This window comes from Aspergillus tubingensis (assembly GCF_013340325.1).
Source record: "Aspergillus tubingensis WU-2223L DNA, scaffold_7, whole genome shotgun sequence".
In the NCBI taxonomy this organism is placed as follows: Eukaryota; Fungi; Ascomycota; class Eurotiomycetes; order Eurotiales; family Aspergillaceae; genus Aspergillus; species Aspergillus tubingensis.
The window spans coordinates 3,121,222-3,139,925 of NW_023336281.1; the positions used below are offsets into that span (position 1 = coordinate 3,121,222).

The following is an 18,704-nucleotide window of genomic DNA, read 5'->3' on the forward strand; positions in this document are numbered from 1 at the left end:
GGTAAGTATAGTAGTTGATATGGTCAGATAATCCTATGTGATGGTGGAACTACCAATCATAACCGGGAAGACAAAGAAATGGTTAAAATGATTGAAATCTTTCTAAATACACCAAGGCTGTATATACATCTAAACCATAATAAAGCAAAACATGCTAACTTTTTATCTAAACAAACAAAAATGAATCAATGAATCAAGACGACACATCTACCACCTCAGCAAACCATTGCTTCAACGCCGTGGCCAAAACAGCCGGTAACTCCCTGACATCCCTAACAACAAGGTAATAAGGGAACGGGAAACCCTCTAGATATCTCTTCATCCTCAACTTCATCTCCCCACTACCATCATCCTCAAAGCTCGCCTGACTCAGATCCAAAATCGAGCTACCCTTCACAGCATCCACAATGATAAACACAATCATAATGCGTTCCTCCTGTGCCTGGCGCACCAGACGCTGAATAGTCTCGTGGTCTTCACAGATACCATCGGAGATGATCAGCTCCAGCTGCCAGAGGTCCGCGTTTCCACTACCGGGGGACTGCTTCCAGCGGGCCTCGCGGAAGAGGGCGATGGAGTCGGCGATGAGCTTGCGCACGTTTGTGCCGGTTTGCTGGTAGCTGAAGTGCTGGAAGACTTGAGTGCCGGCCTCGGAGGAGAAGGGCTTGCCGAACTCGTGGGCGACGCGGACGTGGTCTTCGTTGCCGAAGCCGAGGACGCAGAGATCGCCGGCTTCGAGCATGCTGAGACTCTTGGCTACTAGGGCGAGGGTTTCGAAGGCGAGTTGGCCGCTACCGCTTTCGAGCATGGACTTGCTGTCGTCGACGGCGAGCATGATCTGGTAGTTACGCTTCGAGGGGATGGAGCGGCGCATCCAGATCTTGTCGCGCTTGTATTGGGAGGCGATGTAGGGGATGATGCGCTTGATGTTGAGACGCTTTCCGGTGCGGAAGTCGCCGCGTAGTTTGGTGGCCAGGGTAGGGGCGAGGATGAGGCGGAGTTGTTCGGTCAGCGAGAGGGAGAGGTCGGTGGTGGCTGACTCGTAGTAGGACCAGAGACGTTGGGCCTCGTCGCGGGGGGTCAGGGGAGGAAGGTTGGAAGAGAGGTGGATGGCGGCGAGATGGGCGTCGACTTCATCGAGCTCCTCGTTTAGTTCTTGTTGACCGGTAGTGTCGGTGGTCCGTTCCTGGGTCTGGGTGTTGCCAGGAATCATGGCACCGGCCATCTGTGACTCGGAGGGAAGACCCTGATCCAGCTGCATCTCATCTTCGAGCTTGTTGTCTGGGAGCTGCTGTTGGTCGTCGTCTGTGACATCCGGCAGCACGTCGTTGCCTTCGGGTTTGACGTCCGACTCGACTCCCTTGTTCTGGTCCAGAGCCTTCGCCTGTTCTTCACTGGCTTGACCCAGAGCTTGGGTGTCTGCCACGTCGTCTTGGTCGCGGAGATGTTCGAAGTCAGCGTCGGCCATGTCTGCGTCCTGGGGCATGGGATCCTCAGTCTCGCCCTCTTCTTGTTTGGAGGACTCCATGATCTCCTTCTGGCGGCGGTGCCATTGTTCGAGAACGTCACCCAGCTTCTTGAAAGCCTGCAATTGAGGGTCGTCTGGGTTTGCATCATTCGCACCACCCTCTTCTTGGTGCCTTTGGTTCTCGTCACCCTCTTGGGCTGCACCGGTCTGCTGCTCCTTCTGGTCGGAAGGATCAGTTGAGCCGTTCTCCTGCTGTGCGTTACCAGACGCGCCCTTCTCTTGGTTCTGGTCTTGATCAGCCCCAAGGCCACCATTGACTGCTTCACTGGGAGCCACTTCCTCTCCGGCCATCTCGTTCTCGTCGCGCTGGGCCAGGAAGTCCTCTTTTTCCTCTTCAGCCTCCTCGCCGGCTTCCTCCGCCTCGTCATTGCCCTCGCCTTCATTGGTCTCGGCGGCCTCCTCGTCCGGCATGCCCTCCTCCGTCTGCTCGGGCTCCTGTTCCTCGGCGCCTTCTCCTTCGTCCATGGCCTCATCCTCGCCAACATCCTTTCCGTCCATTTGCTGCTCATTGTTCTCCTCAAGAGGGGGAAGATCGTCATTCATGCCGTCAAGGCCATCGTCACTCTCATTTTCTTCTTCACCCTTTTCTTCGCCGTCAAGTTGCATCTCGTCCGGAAGGTCCAGGGCCTCTTCTTCCTTTGCCTGAGGATCGGTCACATCCATATCCTCACGTCCAACGGCTTCGCCTTCGTCATCAGGCTTATCTTCACCTTCCTCATCTTCTTCTTCCTCCTCGTTCTCGTCCACCTCACCCTGCTCGCCTTCCTGGGCCTTCTCCTTCTCCTTCTCCTGTTTTTTCTCCTCGGCCGCCGTCTGTTCGTCAGACTCGGCCTGACCCTTGCCTTCATTGGTCTCAGTCTCCTTCTGCTTGTCGTCGTGCTCACCGTCCCACATCTTTTCATCAACTGCCGTAGCATCGAGATCATCAACACTGCCGACTTCCTCGTCAATGTCGCCATCTTCCTCTTCGTCGCCGCTTTCATTGTCTTCCTCGTCGCCTTCTTTCCGCTCGCCTTCTTCGCCCTGCATTTCCTCGTTGTCCATGTTCACTGCGTCTTCTGAGTTTTCGAGGTCCTCGGTAGACTCGCCCTTTTGCTCCTGAGCAAGCTCCGACAGATCCTCGTCATCTCCAACATCTTTGCTGATGTCTTCAGCACCCTCACCCTCTCCCAGACCAGTGCCGCTCTCGAGCTTGCCGGATTTGCTCTCCTCCGTAGATGCTTCTGCGGGACTACAGAAGCCTTCGGAAGCGATTTGAGCGAAGCACTTGGTGAGAATGTAGGACATTTTGCAGGTCTCTCGGTGTACAACCAAGTAGCGATCCACAACATCTTTGCTGATATGGAAGTACTTGTGCATGATAGGCAGCAAGCTCGTCACAAGTGCGACCGCAAATGGAATGCCAGAACCTGAGCCAGCCTGGATGTGCTGCAATTGATCAAGAACAGATTCAAGCGAGGATTTGATGCCAGAGATATGAAGGGCCTTCAAGGATTTGACGAAGAACTCGTCACTCCGCGCCAGAGAACCAGGATTGGCAAGCGAGGAAGGAATCTCCTTCAATTTCTGGAGGCTGACAAGGATTCTGTCAACAGCTGCAACGAGACCCGCATCGAATTTCTCAAGGGATACGGTGGTCTCATCAAGTTCACAGTCTGGAGACATCACGTTGACCTTCACCCAAGGGACTATTTGGCCAAGCACAAAGGTCAGGTCAGGACGTTCTTCAGCCCATCTTGTGAGGTTGCTGCTCAATTGTTCAAGGGATGCAGAAGCCTCCTGGACAGTGTCCCTGTACAACTGCGAGGAGACACCGTGTGGTAGCTGAGGAAGATTACCCAGAGAAGTCTTCAACCGATCGAATGTGCCCTTCCAAGTCTGCAGGCCATCTAAGATGCTTCTCGAACCGATGCCAGAGAACTTGGCGTGCAGACCAATAACAGTGGCGGCAAGTCCAAGTACAGGCGTCAGCCATGCCACTGCCCTCGTTACCTCGACTCTCTCAATCGGGAACTGTGGGTGATCCTTGGAAATGGAAGAGCAGCCTGAATTCCAGAGGTTCGAAACCTTCAGAAGTGTCGACTGTAACGCTGTCAGATCGGTAAGCGCTGGTGAGATCGACGCTCTCTGCTTCCGGGCGAGGAACAACAAGTGTTCGATAGACCCCGAACTCCTGGAAACTTCAACATTACTGAGATCTTCCGCATAGTTGTGTGCCGCCACACGAACGCGAGGAAGCAAGTCCAAGAACCTATGGTAGTACAAGTCGGAACTCTTAGCCAGCTGCGATAGCACAGAGTCGGCTTCCAAGGCTGGACTGGAGGCAAGGATCTGTGCAATAGATGCTTGGGTTTCGATCAAACTGGTACTCGCGCTACGCTTCACTCCCATATCCATGAGTCGCCGCAAGGTATCCGCGTAGAAACGGCGCTTCTGGACTTTGAGATGCTGGACATCCTCTGTATTCTCCTCAGTGAGAGTCTTCGGCGTCCGCGACTTGAACTCCTGGATACTCTCGATGACATCCTTGACAAAGCCGTCGAGATCTTCTGCGACGTCAAACTCGGCGGGAATCGAGGTATAAAGTTGCATCATGCTGCTAGCAGTCGCATCGGGGTTCTTGAATCGCGGGGGTCTATCGGTCCAGACTCCTTCCTTCTGGCACATTGCGAGTGCTTCAGGGAACACGCGTGAGGCTATGACAACATCATTTTGGGTAACTCCGCTGTCATCGTTATTATCCGGCATGTCCTGTTCCACGATGGGTTGCGCCGATTGCCCCAGGGCTTCACGGTATTTGCGGACCAGCTTGAACAACTTGGTATGTGAGCGGCGTGCGCTTTCTTTGAGTGCGACAATATTGGTATCTTTCCAGCTAGCCAACTGAATCTGCTCCTTGATATCCTTCTCGAGGGCTGCCCGCTTCTCCACCAGCTGCTTGTGCACAATAGGTTCGAATTGCCTGTAGCGCACAATGAAGTTATCCAAAGCAGAGATAAGCTGTTTCAAAGCCGGCATATCCTGGACATAGAGCAAGAGCAGAGACTGGAAATTCTTGACAAGTTGTAGGCGCTCACTGTACTGTCCCAGGGTCGTCGAGTTAAAGAACTGCTCCAACGTAGCAGTAATCTCTTGCACGTGTTCACTCATCTCCATCTGGCCGGACTCTGCAATTTGCATGGGGGCCCGAATGATAGCCTCATAGGCGATGAACCACCATGAGCCTACATCCTGGGTGCATTTTTCGTTCTCGATGTCCAGAAGCTTCGCCCACGTGGATAGCTCAAGTCGTCGCCAGCCGATGATCAATGCGGTGATCTCCTCATACACAGACGCAGCCGAATATTCTCTGCTCGCTACGAGCTGCCATTCATGAACAAGTGCATGAAGCTTTTCGACCTTGGTAATGAACTTGGCGACAGGCTCAGTGTGCTTAAATTGGAGAATCTCTCTGCAACACTGGATGACGTCCTCCAACACAGCATGGTCGGGCCAGGCCTTCTGAATCTGAGTGAACCGAGCCTTCGTTGACAAAGTCAAGGTCACCAGCTTCTTTGCTTCGGATATGTTCGCATCCACATAGAAGTTATATTTGGCTGCCGGCTGATTCTGACCTGTGTTGATAGAGTCTTCCAGAAGCAAGAGGACACCTGAGAGCTGATCCTTAGGATCCACATTCGGTACGCTGAGAGTATCCTCTGACCACTTAGATCCCAGTAACAGGGAAGCTTGCTTGACGTAAGTTGACAAAGCTTCCTCACGATCTTCCGATTGGAACAGTTTGGCATGCAATGATGCAATCCTGATCGAGATAGCCTTCGGATCGTAGCGAGCCGGACCTTGGCCTTCTTCCTCCTCTGCATCTTGATCATAGGTGGGGAACAGCTGACGTAGTTCATTTTCATCGACCTCCTCGCTATCTTCCCAAGAGCCCTTGTAGTGGTAGAACTCGGACTTCCTTGCCTCATCTTCTTGATCTTCGCGCAGCTTGGTTTTCCATAGAGCGTGGAACTGCTCGAAAAGGCGGCGTAGAGTATCACGCCCAGCCTGGGTCCGGATAACTCCCGGGTCCGCATTCTCAGCCAATCTCAACGAGGAAAGTTCATGGAACCACAGATCCGTGTTGACGGTCGAGCTGGCTGCCGACCTAAGCTCTGAATTAGGATGGATCATTCCTCCGAGGAATGGCGTAGTCTCCTTAACAGCATTCAGTATCTGAAGGTCACTTGTTTCGCCAGATGGAGTCGAAGAAAGGTAGAGACCCATGTCCAGAATCTGAAGGAACCGGACAACAGGTGTCGTAATGTCATCGTAGGAGCGGTAGTTTGTACTGAGGCGGTGGCTGAGCTGGCGAACATTATCACGTAGCAAACCAAGCATCCTCTGCTTTTCGCCCTGGTTTTCACTGGCCGAAACGATTTGCTCGGGGTGCCTTTCAAGCACCGACTTTACCAGGCTTGAAAACTCCCCATGGAGCAGATTAATCTCGGAGATCGGAGGTCTGCTGACAGAAGATGGAGGCGGTGCCGAACCAAGATCGTGCAGTTCCTTTTGCAAAAGTTCAACCCGTATGTTCGAAGTCTGGCCAGAGAATCCAACCTCGAAGGAAGTGATAGCTTCAGCCTTTGCCGTAAGCTCCGACGAGCGTTGCGTGTGTCGCTTCCTCTGCACAACCAAGCCCAATGAAGGATCAAAAGGCTTATCTGGGACAAAGAGGCGCAGGAAGATGACAGCCAGTTGAACGATTGCGGCTCCAGCGCTTTGTACCGGAGCTTCGCCAGCTTGTGCATCGGCTGCTAGCGAGGCAACCAGCCTGGGAAGGTCCTCTTGTACGAATCGCCTGAAATAGTGTTCTTTAGGCAGGTTCGCTGCCGCCCGAAGTTCTTGCACTGCCGGGCCAGCATATCGACCAGTCTCTTCGACTGCGCGAAGAATGCTAGTCAACGCCTCCAGAGACTGAGGCTCAAGGAACTCTCTGTGCACGAAGACAAGCTCCAGTGTGAGCCTTGCCAGGACCTGCCGTAGAACCTTGAACTGGTCCAAACCAATCTCTCGGGTTGTCAGAGTCAACGCCTGAGAAAGAGTCTTCTTCTCTACCTCCAATGCATTCATCTGGCCCAAGCTCGTAGAGCCAACGAAAGCCAATCTCTCCAGCAGCGATAGTGAGATTGTGCCGCTAATGGCCGATCCGAACACAGAGGGATTTTCGGATCCTGAGAACAACGAAATCTTGTGAAGGAGGTTAGGTATGGGACTCTGGAAACTCGACCCATCCAAGGGCCGTGCAGCACGGCTGGCAAGTAAAGGCAGGATAGCTCGCACAACCTGGTCATCACCAGCTTGACCCTTGCATAGAGAAGCGATATCGTTGTACTGGCACAACGTCTCAAAGCTAGTCGAGAAATAGGGGCGCAGTGTTGGATCGGCGTCTTGAACGCAAGCTGCCAATTCGGCGACCGTTTGCCGGAGGACCTAGAATCCATTAGTTTCAAGTGCAAATGAAACAGCAAAATGCGGAAGAACATACTTGTGTGGGATATCCTTCATCAGAACCGTTCCGGAGAATAGCTTCCTGGCCGGCAATGAGAGAGTTGCGCACCTGGCTCAATTGAGCTAAGTCCAGGTGAGTTTTCGTCGCAACCTGGGTAAATTCAGAGGCAACGCTCTCTAATTCGAGCAGCGACGTCAGTTGGCTTTGCGTCGAAGGGGTTACTGGTCTCCATGACTCCCAAAGCCGTTGCATGCTTAGGCCTGTGGTCAACGCCCAATTCTCTTGGAACCGATCAAGGGCTTGGGAGAACGCGAAAGCAAGCTTCTTCAATGGCGCCCACGTGTCTACTAGCGAAGCGCACAATTCCTTGCCAATCTGTAGATAAATTTGGAATTCACCCTGGTCCAGGTCATGGGCAGCTGTCATTGCGAGTACATCTTTGATGAAGTCGATGATAGCTCGGAGAGCTCGCACCATTTCGGGGGCCTGAAGAACGTCATGGTCGAGGTTCTGAATGAAATCGTACATGGCTTGGCCGCAGTCAGATAGGAACGGGCCAACCGGCTGCGTTGTATCTTTCATCAGAGAGGGTATCCTTCCAGAAGCCAATGACCGCTGGAGGCGACTCATTTGACTTGGCTTGAGCTGTTTTCCTGATTCGTCGGCTTGCAGCAAGTCTTGTCTAAGGCGATGTAGGTCAAGCTTGTATTCTTGCAGGTAGGCTAAAATCATGAGCCACACCAAAGGCACATCTTGGTGCAGGATGGAAGCCAACGGTTCGTTTACCAGAGGGTGAAGAGGCTGCAGCCTTCCTTGAATAGCAAAAGAAGCTCGGCCAAGCATGACTTCCTTCTTGGTGCTCTCGAAAGGTTTGCTTGACGAGTTATCATGTATGGCAGAAACATAGCGATCTAAGGCCAAAGAGAAGGGCTCTCTCGCGATATCTGAGCCGTATTGCGGCGTGAGCTTGAGTGCCCGCTGAAGATATGACAGGTCTGAGAATGAAAGATGGTCGAGGCACACTTCATGGAGGTTGTCGGTATTGCCCTCGCTAGGCAAGGACAAATCCATTTCCCAGACCGACCGAAGGCGGTACAGAGAAGATTGGTGGGTGTATGCAGGCATCGACGTGGCGATAATATCATTGTTATCCTGAGACAAGAAGCATATCTCAACACATCGGTTCCGCATGGCTCGAGACAGCTCACCATGGCGAGGGTCCATCGTCAGGAACAGTCTGAAATTAGGGTGAGGCCTGATGATGCGGGCATTTCCATCCTCAGTGCGTTGCTCGTTCAGGATGAGAGCTCCGTTTGGCTCCGTAAGAGAGTTCAGCCTATCCAGAACCGATGGGTTGCAGAGATTGGCGTTGTCGAGAACAACCCACTGTCCATGTTGAACGGCTTGTGTTAATACTCCCTCGGTCCACTCAAATCCCACCTTCATGCTATCAGACTGCTTAGTGACTGTCAGCAAATGCTGAGCATGGTTGAAAAGCTTCTCCAGTGCATCATGGGGCCATGATTGGCAGAGAGTCTGCAGTGACGAGCATACAGCATCTAACTGGACATCTGGACTTTGTAGTTGCTCGTAAAGTGCCAGGAAAGCGGGAGCTGCAGCCGCCAGATCACTGCCTGCATAGGCAGTGATAACATGGCGTCGGAGGAAGACCGCGATTTGTTGCACAAGGGATGATATTTCTCTCTTGTAGTCGATCTGCTCAAATCCACCAACCAAGTCCATCGTATCAGTATCCGCGCTCAATGCTAGCTCGACTAAACTAGCACCATTCAGGGCAGCAAGCTTTCTAATGAGGGTCGTCTTGCCACAGCCAGATGAGCCCACCAGAATACTAGGCCAAGACTGCTCTATGCACAACATGAGTGACTCTAGGACGGGGAGGTCTCCTGGAAGTATCCTCATTTGGGGGCTGGCTGTCTCCTGCAACAGCAAGTCTCGTTGCATGATCCCGAGTCCGACTTGTACGTACTCCGTTGTCAGATTGTGGTAGTAGCTCTTCGCATGCGTTGAAGCGTCACTGAAAACCGTCTTGTACAACTTGGAGACCAACTGCCGATCTTCCTCGCTCCTAAACCGCTGAGAGATGATAACTTCCAGGAAGCTCTGGGTAGGTATCTGCAAGCTGCCACGGTCTGCCAACTGGAGCCATCTTTGAATGTCTCGCAGGTTAACCTCCCAAGGGCCGCCGATAGCGCCTAACCGTCGCTCCTGGATAGCTTTGTTGAGGAGAGACACGAACTCAACTAGTCCTTCGGTCTGATGAGCAGGACTGCCCGGGAAAAGCTTGGCGCAAATCCTCTTCAAATCAGTATCTGTGAAGCTGTCGGCATAGACCACGGTAAATCGGTTGACAAAAGAAGCAGGAAGACCCTTTCTACCGCCACCTTGATGATGAGGGTTTTGCGCGGCGAAGAGAACAAAGTTGGGATGTCTCTTAAAAGTTTGGTCAAGCTCGGCGACATATACCATTTGACGGTGATCCAAGCAAGCATTAAGACCCTCAAGGACCGACTGCGAAGCCAAGTTCATCTCATCCAACAGGACCCAGTCACCGCGTTGCATTGCCTGTAAAAATGGCGCGTCTCGCCAGGCAAATTGTCCGACGTCACCTCCTTCGACAGGGACGTCTGAGCCGAAAAGATCAGTAAGATCCGTCTGCTCTGAAAGGTTGATACGCGTAAGCGGTTTTCCAAGGGCTCTCGCAAGCGCTGTGACGAGCGTTGTTTTTCCAACACCTGGACTACCCTCAAGCAGAATAGGCTTGGGCAGCTGTAAGCCTCTAGCGATGCGCACAGAGTTAGCGATCGTAGTGGGTGCGTCCATGATGAATTCGGGATCGGGCATTGAGTCGCTGTTCATTGGCAGGCAGAATGGCCCAACACGCAGAGATGAGCCTTCAATATCGACGCTTGATCGCTGTCGATAAATCGCCGATGCATCGACATCAAAAATCTCACGTAGTTTGTCAAGACATAATTGACGGTTGCCATCGAGATTATGCAACGCTGTCGCAAGCATAGCTGCAGGGTTCGCACCCAAAGTGTCTATGAAAACCATAGCTGCACCTTGGACGATGGAAAAGAGAGTGTCCGAGCTTTGGCACTTATTGACAAAGTCAACCCAAGCAAGAAGGTCACGCAGAGAGAGGGATGAAGTGGAAGAGTTTTGGAACACTCCCTTGAACCATTTTGCGAACTGTAGCATCCCCTTGGGTAATTGCTCTGTGCCCAAGTCCAGCTTCCTCTGTAGAATCGGTAGGATGTCCTCGTCTTCGGACAGTTGGGGCGCCCAGATCTCGGTCATTCGATTCCGAAGAGCTGCCGAAAGTTCGCGCTTTCCATAGTCACCACCAGGATTCATTGTAGATAGAAACTGGAATCCTTCGTCGGCAACAACCATAGAATCTATCGGGCCCTTTTCTGCAAGCAATATCGAACGATGAGGCTCGAGAACACTGTTCAATCTTTCCAAGACAGAATCGTCTGCCAGAGAGATTTCATCTAGCAGGAAAAATTGGCCCGTCTTCATTGCAGTTATCAGACTTCCATCGGACCACTCGAATAGAGCATTCGAGCGAGCCACATTTCTCTCAATGCGCGAGACCAATTCGGCATCAGAAGATTGCAGTTGGTCCGCGTTCAAAGCACCAAAGGCTTGCTTCAGTTCCTCGAGAGATCCTGAATGTGCGCTCTCCGGGAAAAGGCTTTGCAAGTCACTGAGCAATTGGCTCTCAATTGCTGCCCTGTTTCTTACGGGTCGTTGAGCTCCTATCAGGTCTCCCGTCTCGAGATTAACGTGGGCATTGACAATCAATAATTCTTTCTTGTAAATCTCTGCAACTGCCTGGCAAAGCTGGGTCTTTCCGCATCCAGTTTCGCCAACAAGCAGAGTGGGCTCATTGTTCTCGATCGCAGTGGCAACGAGTACGAAAAGCCTCCTCATTGCCTTCGTCCACACAACGCCAGGGGCCAGCAGAGCAAGATGGGGGGCACGCTTTTCCATCTCAGAGGAACTGTAAATAACATCCTCGTCGATCTTGACCCTCATCACTTCTTCAATCACGCCCTTCACAGCAGCTCTTTCTTGCGGATTTCGGACCCGCTCCGCGAGGAGCATGAAACCATTAATCGCCAATTGCTCCCGATCATCTGCTCGGCGCAGCGCCCACCGGAAAAGATCACGCAGGGTAGCAAAACTATTCTTTTGTTCAAATAGCCTGTTTGCCTGGCGTAACAAGGACAGCTTCCGGTACACAGAGACGATTCTAGTGCAAAAAGAGGGGGCAATCTGAGACCGCTCTTTCAGAATGTATTCTAACTCGCTCTCCGGTATGTCATCGAAGTGCAACTCCAAGAATCGATTTCGGAAGGCACGCGACAAAACCTTGCGACCACCGTAGAGGCCGGCAGGGTTTTGGGTCGCAAAGAGCATGAAGTTAGGATGAGGGTGCACTACTTCCTGCGTCTCGGGGATGAAAAGTTCGCGGTTGTCATCAAGAAGCCGGTTCATTGCTTCCAGTACGTCAGAAGGGGCCAGGTTCAGTTCATCCAAAACAATCCAGTATCCGTTTCTGAGTGCCTCGACAAGGACACCTTCTTGATAACGAAGTGTCCCGTCATCACTGGAGACATATGTTCCTAGATATTCTTGGAGATCGGTATGCTCATGGTTGTTGATACGAACAAACTTGTTTCCCGATACCTTGGCAAGATATTCGATCATACTCGTCTTTCCTGCAGAGGTCGGGCCTTGGAGCAAAACAGGGAATCGCCGGGTGGAGCTAGCTCTCACCAAGTTCTTCAAGTTCTTTTCGATGAAAGGCGTAATGATGTAGTGAGGCTGCTCTTCGGGGGTTAGGTGACCACGGCGCATCCAGTAATGCTTGAATTGGACATAGTCATTGCCGTCAGTTGGTGGTCGTGGCGTCTGATTCAGAAGACCTCTGGCATTTTTGACATTGCTGAATAAATGTCTCTCGAGAAGTGGTGCTAGCAACCTCTCCGAATCTTGGCTGAGCACAGTCAGGAAGCTCATAGAATAGCCTTCATACATTGCTCGACGCAGCCCATAGACGTGAGCATGATCAGCAACATAGATTAAAGCTCGGACGAGCGTTCTAATGCTGAAATGGGGGCGCTGTCCAGCACCATCAGTGAGTTTGTTCTCGGTGCTGAGCTTCTTAGTCTCCATGTAAAGTTGAGCTAGATCGGGGACGGCTCTGGAATCCGTCATAGCCAAGTCACCAAGGTATTTGTGGATTAAAGCCAGGAGATCATCCAAATCACTGTCCGGCGACTGGACATAAAATTCAGTGAACCGAGACCGGAGACCAGGGGGCAGGTCCTTCTTCCCTGCGTCTGTTGCAGGGTTCATCGCGCCGAAGATGCGGAATTCGGGATGTCCAAAGACTCGTTCCACATCACCAGCCTCAGAAAGTAGTACGGATGGAGAGCCTTCACTCCCATGGTGCAGAAGACTGGCAATATTTTCGAGCGTGTCAGGCGACGCCAGGTTAACTTCATCAAGAAGAACCCACTCCCCGTTCCGCAGGGCCCGAACAATTTTACCTTGAACAAAAGCAAATGCAAACTTGGCATCTCCCTGTGACACTTGAGACTCGAAATCATTCAACTGTGCCGAGAACCTTTCCCATCTCTGCCGCAAGAACTGATACTTTGGTGAATCCAGTTTTCTCTTCTTCGTCGGTTGCTCCTCGGCACCAGGGCTACCGCCGCTCGATTTGAAGACGCCGTCAGCCAAGCGAACGGCTTCATGCCATAAGTTGACTAGGCGTACCCAGTTTCCTGAAGCAACACTTTTACCAACAGACTGGAGGAACTTTTGGTTCTTCTTGGCAGAAAACGTCAGTTCAAACAAGGACACGAACTCGTCATGCATGGGCACAGCCATAGTCCGGATATTCACAGGCTTGAAACCTCCCAGGAGATCAGAGCTTTCACTCTGTTGTGACAAGTTCACAACCGTCAGCTTCTGACGCATCAAGGTAGCCAGCTGCTGAATCACAGTCGTTTTACCAATACCAGTTTCTCCAACAAGGAGGACAGGTTCTGCCATCTGGATAGCAGCCGCGACCTGTTCCATTAGACCTAAAGCAGCCCTTGTGGAGGCAAAACGAGACGAAGCAGCAGCAGCCTTTGATGCCGAACCTCCCGGGACCTTGATCTTGCGACAAACTTCCCTTCCAAGGGTTATGCTGTTTCCCTGGTCTGAATACGTCGGCGTGCGTTCGTGCAGACAAAAACGTGCCCGTTGCGGTGAAATCTGAAGAGCCTCGGAAACAACCAACGCAAGGGTGTCTGCTGTATTCTTCTCGGGAATATATTTCAAGAAGACATCGACAAAATCCAGGAAAATCTCGTCCTCGGCACCCTCCGGCGTCGCTTCGTAGCCAGTCTTAGCACCAAGGCGTTGCAGCCGCCTGTGCATCCGGCTGCAAAGCTTGACAAGATCACGGAGTCCTGGCGTGCGTCCTTGGGAGCTTTTGATTGCAAGACTGCCATGGAAGGAAGCACAAAGCCTTTGGTAGACATCCATGATTGTCCGAACCCGGGACTCAAGCAGAGGGAACTTTTGCGTGATTACCTCACGAACTTCGTCTATGGTTAGAGAATCGATTTGTACTATCTGCCATAGCCTGCTGCCCAGGATGTTGGTGCTTGGGGCGATTTCTTCGCCGGCAATGTTGTAAGACGATTTCATGGTCGCAATGATCTTGAAACCTTCGGCGCACTTGATCCTTTCCCTTCTACTAGCGATGGTCAACTCTCCCCTTTCGATGATTGGCAGGATAAGCCCGATGACTTCAGAAGGGGCACGGTCCAGATCCTCGATCAAGATCCAGCGGCCCTCTCTTGCAGCCTTGGTGAGGACACCAGGCTGCCACGAGAACGATCCTGTGGCAGGAGATGTAGAGTACATTCCGAGAAGACTCTTCGCATCAGTCTGCTCGTTCAAGTGTAGTGTAACCATCGATTCAGACTGACCCATTGTCGCTGCAACATCGTTAATCAATGTGGTCTTTCCGGAGTTGGGCAAGCCGGTCAAGAGTAAAGGCTCAGGAGCGATTAAGGCTGCCGCGATCTTCCGCAAGTTACCCACAGCTGTAGGCGTTCTCACAATTGAGGACGGCGGAGGTGATGTGCCCTGCTGGCGGGGTATGAGCACACCACAGACCTCAGCGGTTCGAGCGGTGAAGTAGTCTCTCAATGCCTCGATTTGTGACAGGCTCTCCGAAGCAGACCTGGAAGATCTTGCAAGTTGGACTTGCTTCTCCAGGACATTCCACCGGCGTTCCTCCCACAACCCGAGGCAGCGGTAGTCGATGGTGATACCTTCCCATTCCCCCTCAATAATGTTGTCTGCAAACTTTGCCCTGATTATATCCTCCGTCGCAGCATCGGCTGCCCTCATGTACATAGCAAAGCATCGAATCGCCAGATAACTCACGGACGGGTCTCCGTGGCGGAACAGGTTCTGGAGTTGTGAAGGCGATACGGCTTTCGAGAAGGTTTCTGTGTCGTAGGAAAGAAGTCGGAAAATCGCTATCAATAGGGCTCGGAGGGTGGCATCATTCATTTGAGAAAGCGTTAGCTCATCGGACGTAGCCAAAGCCGACAGAGGTCCAGCCCGAGACATGGCATATTGGCTTGCAAAGGAACGCAGATATGGCGCGAGCGGAAGTATGCGCGAAAATGCGGATAGAACATCGGTTTGATCGATTTGGGACTCCGACAGAAGCCAACGGGCTGCCAGGTCCACGAAAATCGGTTCGTACAGGCAAAAGAAGCTTTCCGTGCATCTTTGCCTCAACGCGCCCACCGCAAGCGCATTCAGGTACTGAGTCCCCGATGCGGTGCGAATGAGTTCCGCAATCTCATTCGGGAGCTGTTGAAACAGCTGGGACTCGTTAAGAGTCCCCTCGTAGGAGGGTCTAGCATTCATGCTGAGCCCTGCCGCCAAAGGAACTCTGGATGATGAGAGGGGAAAGAAGAAGAGGCACGCCAATTGCTTGCACTTTTTTTTTCTTTTGGAGAACCGTTTTCTGCCGCCGCAATGAGCGGCACCGCCCCACAGCGCGGGCCTTCACCGCCCTGGTCCGGCCGCGGAGGTTCAACTAATTGTGGCACCAGTTGCCGGTCGGGAACGCAATCAATCGCGGAGATCAATCGCTATTCATAGGCACCCGTCGACCATCGTTGTTTGAGATGCCACTTGACACGTCCCTATGATACGTATTATTCGCGATGTCAATGAGTCGACCGGGGCCACAGTCAGAAGCCCAGTCATCGCTGATCCAGCCTTATAGCGACGATGAACCAGCACAGGACAGCAGCAGCCTTGATCCACAGCATCCCGATGTACCTTTAAGCGGCGGGCTACGTGAGCCGTGAGTTTCTGGCCAGCCTAGCACCCGTTTCGAGGAGTCGTGCGCTAACAACTGTACATAGCCTCTCGTTCAAGCGCAAACAGAGACAACAATCGCGCTCGAAATTTCGATTACCTAACTTCTTCTCGAATAGTTATGCTGAGCCTGCGACAAGTACTGGACTAGGCTCGTGGTTTCGGAATGAACAACGCTCGGATGACGCCCAGCCCTTAGGGGAGCCGATCAATGGCAACGGCAATGGGAACTTGGCGCACAAAGACTCGGGCTTCTTGGACTGGTATGTAGAGGGCCCAGGACGACGAGTTGGTTATGACAACCTTACGGCAATCGATTGGATTTTCGAATACACCAAAGAAAGACAAAGGAAGAGGCTCCTCTATGCGAGCGGACAAGGCGTTGTTGGATATCTACGCAAGCTATTGGACGCCAGTAACGTCTGGATCGTGTTGATTGCTACAGGCATATTGGTTGGGATCATTGCGGCTGGTATCGATGTTGCTAGTGATTGGTTAGCAGATCTTAAAACTGGCTATTGTAAAGCCGGCCCCGGGGGTGGCAGGTTCTACTTGAATCGGAGCTTCTGCTGCTGGGGGCATGACGGTGAGCCGCTATTTTCAGATATTCCTGTCTCCTTGCTAACGGATTCCCTCCAGATATCTCTGATTGTTTAGACTGGACACCGTGGAGGAAAGCCCTGGGTGTCTCCTCGCGGGGTGGGGGATATGCTTTGGAGTATACTTTCTACATCCTTTACTCTGTACTTCAACCTCTCCGAACACCATTAAGCAGTGTGTTAATCAAGAAACAGGTGTTCTTCGCCATTTGCGCATGCATTCTGGTTCGGACCTACGCCATCTACGCAAGACATAGCGGTATTCCTGAAATCAAGACCGTCCTTGGTGGCTTTGTAATAAGGCATTTCATGGGGCCTTGGACCCTTGCAATCAAATCGTTGGGCCTTGTATGTACGACCCTGTGCCCATCACTGCATCCTTGCTGACATATCCAAGTGCTTGTCCGTCGCATCCGGCATGTGGCTCGGTAAAGAGGGCCCTTTAATCCATGTCGCATGTTGTTGCGCTAGTGTTATGATGAAGCCATTCCATAGCCTCAATCATAACGAAGGTATTTCTCACGATCCCTTACTGGATTTCTTGGGCTAATTTTACAGCGCGGAAACGCGAAGTGCTATCAGCAGCGGCCGCAGCGGGCGTCTCCGTCGCTTTTGGAGCGCCCATTGGTGGTGTCCTGTTCAGTCTAGAGGTAAATTTCCAAGATCATCAGGGAAAGTTGGATTCTAAATCTGTGAACAGCAACTGTCGTACTATTTCCCGGACAAAACAATGTGGCAGAGCTTTGTTTGTGCCATGGTTGCATCCGTCACCCTGCACGCGCTCAACCCATTCCGCACGGGCAACATCGTCCTTTACCAAGTCAAGTATACACGCGAGTGGCATCGTTTTGAGATGATACCTTTTGTCATTCTTGGTATCGTCGGTGGCCTTTACGGGGCATTCCTCATTCGGTTGAACATGAAGATTGCAACCTGGCGACGATCTCGGAATTGGGCTCGCCCGATCATTGAGGTTGCGGTTGTCGCTCTTTTGAGCGCTCTGATCAATTTCCCGAACTTGTTTATGAGGGCTCAGAATTCAGAACTTGTTCATTCTTTGTTTGCAGAATGTGGGACAGGCACTGTAACTGATGATCCTTTCGGCCTTTGCAAGACGGGCGCCTCGTCAGCGGGTACCATCGCCCTCTTGCTTATGGCTGCTCTCCTGGGATTCTTCCTTGCCTCATTAACTTTTGGTTTGGACATACCCGCGGGTATCATCCTTCCATCTGTTGCTATCGGAGCACTGTATGGACGTGGTTTGGGAATGACCTTTCGGATGTGGCAAGAGGCTTACCCGGGATTCTTTTTGTTCGGCAAATGCGAACCAGATGTCCCGTGTGTGACCCCTGGAATATATGCAATCATCGGTGCAGCTTCGGCACTCGGAGGCGCCACGAGGATGACTGTATCAATTGTGGTCATCATGTTCGAGCTTACTGGTGCTTTGACTTATGTCATTCCCATCATGATTGCAGTCATGTTGTCCAAATGGTGCGGTGATATATTCGGAAAGCGTGGTATCTATGAGTCTTGGATTCAGCTGAACGAGTACCCTTTCCTCGATCACCGTGATGATACAACTCCACCGGACGTTCCCGCTCATAAAGTGATGACCACTGTTGATGATATGACTGTCATCACCGCTGTTGGCCATACGATCGATTCACTTCGTGGCCTCCTCCTAACGACCTCTTACCGTGGGTTTCCGGTCGTTACCGATACGTCGAATCCCATCTTGCTGGGATACATTTCGCGCAATGAGCTTACATACGCTCTCAAGTACTCTACTAAGCCGTCGGACAATGAGTTGTCAGGTGCGACGCAGGTCTTCTTCAGCCACCAACCCTTTGCGGATCCTGCTGAAACCTTGGATCTTCGACCTTGGATGGATCAAACACCCATTACACTCAACAGCAACACCACGTTTTTAATTGTGCTCCGCATGTTCCAGAGGCTAGGTCTCCGCTATGTTCTGCTCGCCGATAAAGGTGTTCTTCAGGGACTGCTGACGAAAAAAGACGTTTGGTCTGTGGTCAGCGGCCCGGACGCCTACAAGGACGAAAGTCTCCGCGAGAGGACATTCAATCCGGGAACTATGGCAGAGGAAGTTGGCTTGCTTGACAGCGATGATAGGACCAGCCTTGCCAGCACTATAGAAAGACGACAGTCGCTTTGAGTGTCTCTTGAGCGATGCATCGAAACATATACTTTTCATCTCATGCTCAATTACGATTTGGATTACTTATTTTGCATGTCGTGATGTGTCGTGATATCTTACTATAAGTTTCGAAATATGTATTGAATTTGGGTAACTCGGAGTTTACAAACGGGATCTTGTTTTTCTTGGTTTTTATGCCTCAGATAGTGGCTTAGGGCAGTATTGTTGTGGGCATGTATCTAGACTTTGCTTCAGTTGTGTAAATAGTACCTTTTTAAAGAACCCACCCGTCCTTTACCCCAAGCTATAAGATTATCACGGAGTAAACACAAGAGAGAATTGATATGCATAAAGCAACAACGGTGATGTCAATTGGTATGCTATAAAGCAAAGCACATGACTGGACAAGCAAATGAACCCCACAATTTCTGCCCGCCTTATCGCATCCCACCGCCTTTTTAATCTCCAATCGGAATGTCCCAT

The 18,704-nt window shown here is 51.7% G+C and overlaps 2 protein-coding genes across 2 annotated transcripts; one reads left to right on the top strand and one right to left on the bottom strand.

Annotated features, from left to right (window-relative positions):
- Window positions 1-193: 193 nt before the first annotated feature.
- On the bottom strand, window positions 194-15,002 carry AtWU_05996 (AAA family ATPase midasin; the record flags this gene model as incomplete). The annotated part of the gene is made up of 2 exons (XM_035501106.1): window positions 194-7,000; window positions 7,056-15,002. 2 exons carry the CDS (start codon window positions 15,000-15,002, stop codon window positions 194-196), a joined length of 14,754 nt encoding a protein of 4,917 aa, XP_035356999.1.
- A 302-nt stretch (window positions 15,003-15,304) lies between these two features.
- On the top strand, window positions 15,305-18,239 carry AtWU_05997 (chloride channel protein; the record flags this gene model as incomplete). The annotated part of the gene is made up of 7 exons (XM_035501107.1): window positions 15,305-15,447; window positions 15,509-16,047; window positions 16,101-16,204; window positions 16,256-16,408; window positions 16,458-16,572; window positions 16,619-16,710; window positions 16,761-18,239. The coding sequence occupies 7 exons, from the start codon at window positions 15,305-15,307 to the stop codon at window positions 18,237-18,239; spliced, it is 2,625 nt and encodes an 874-aa protein (XP_035357000.1).
- Window positions 18,240-18,704: the final 465 nt, after the last annotated feature.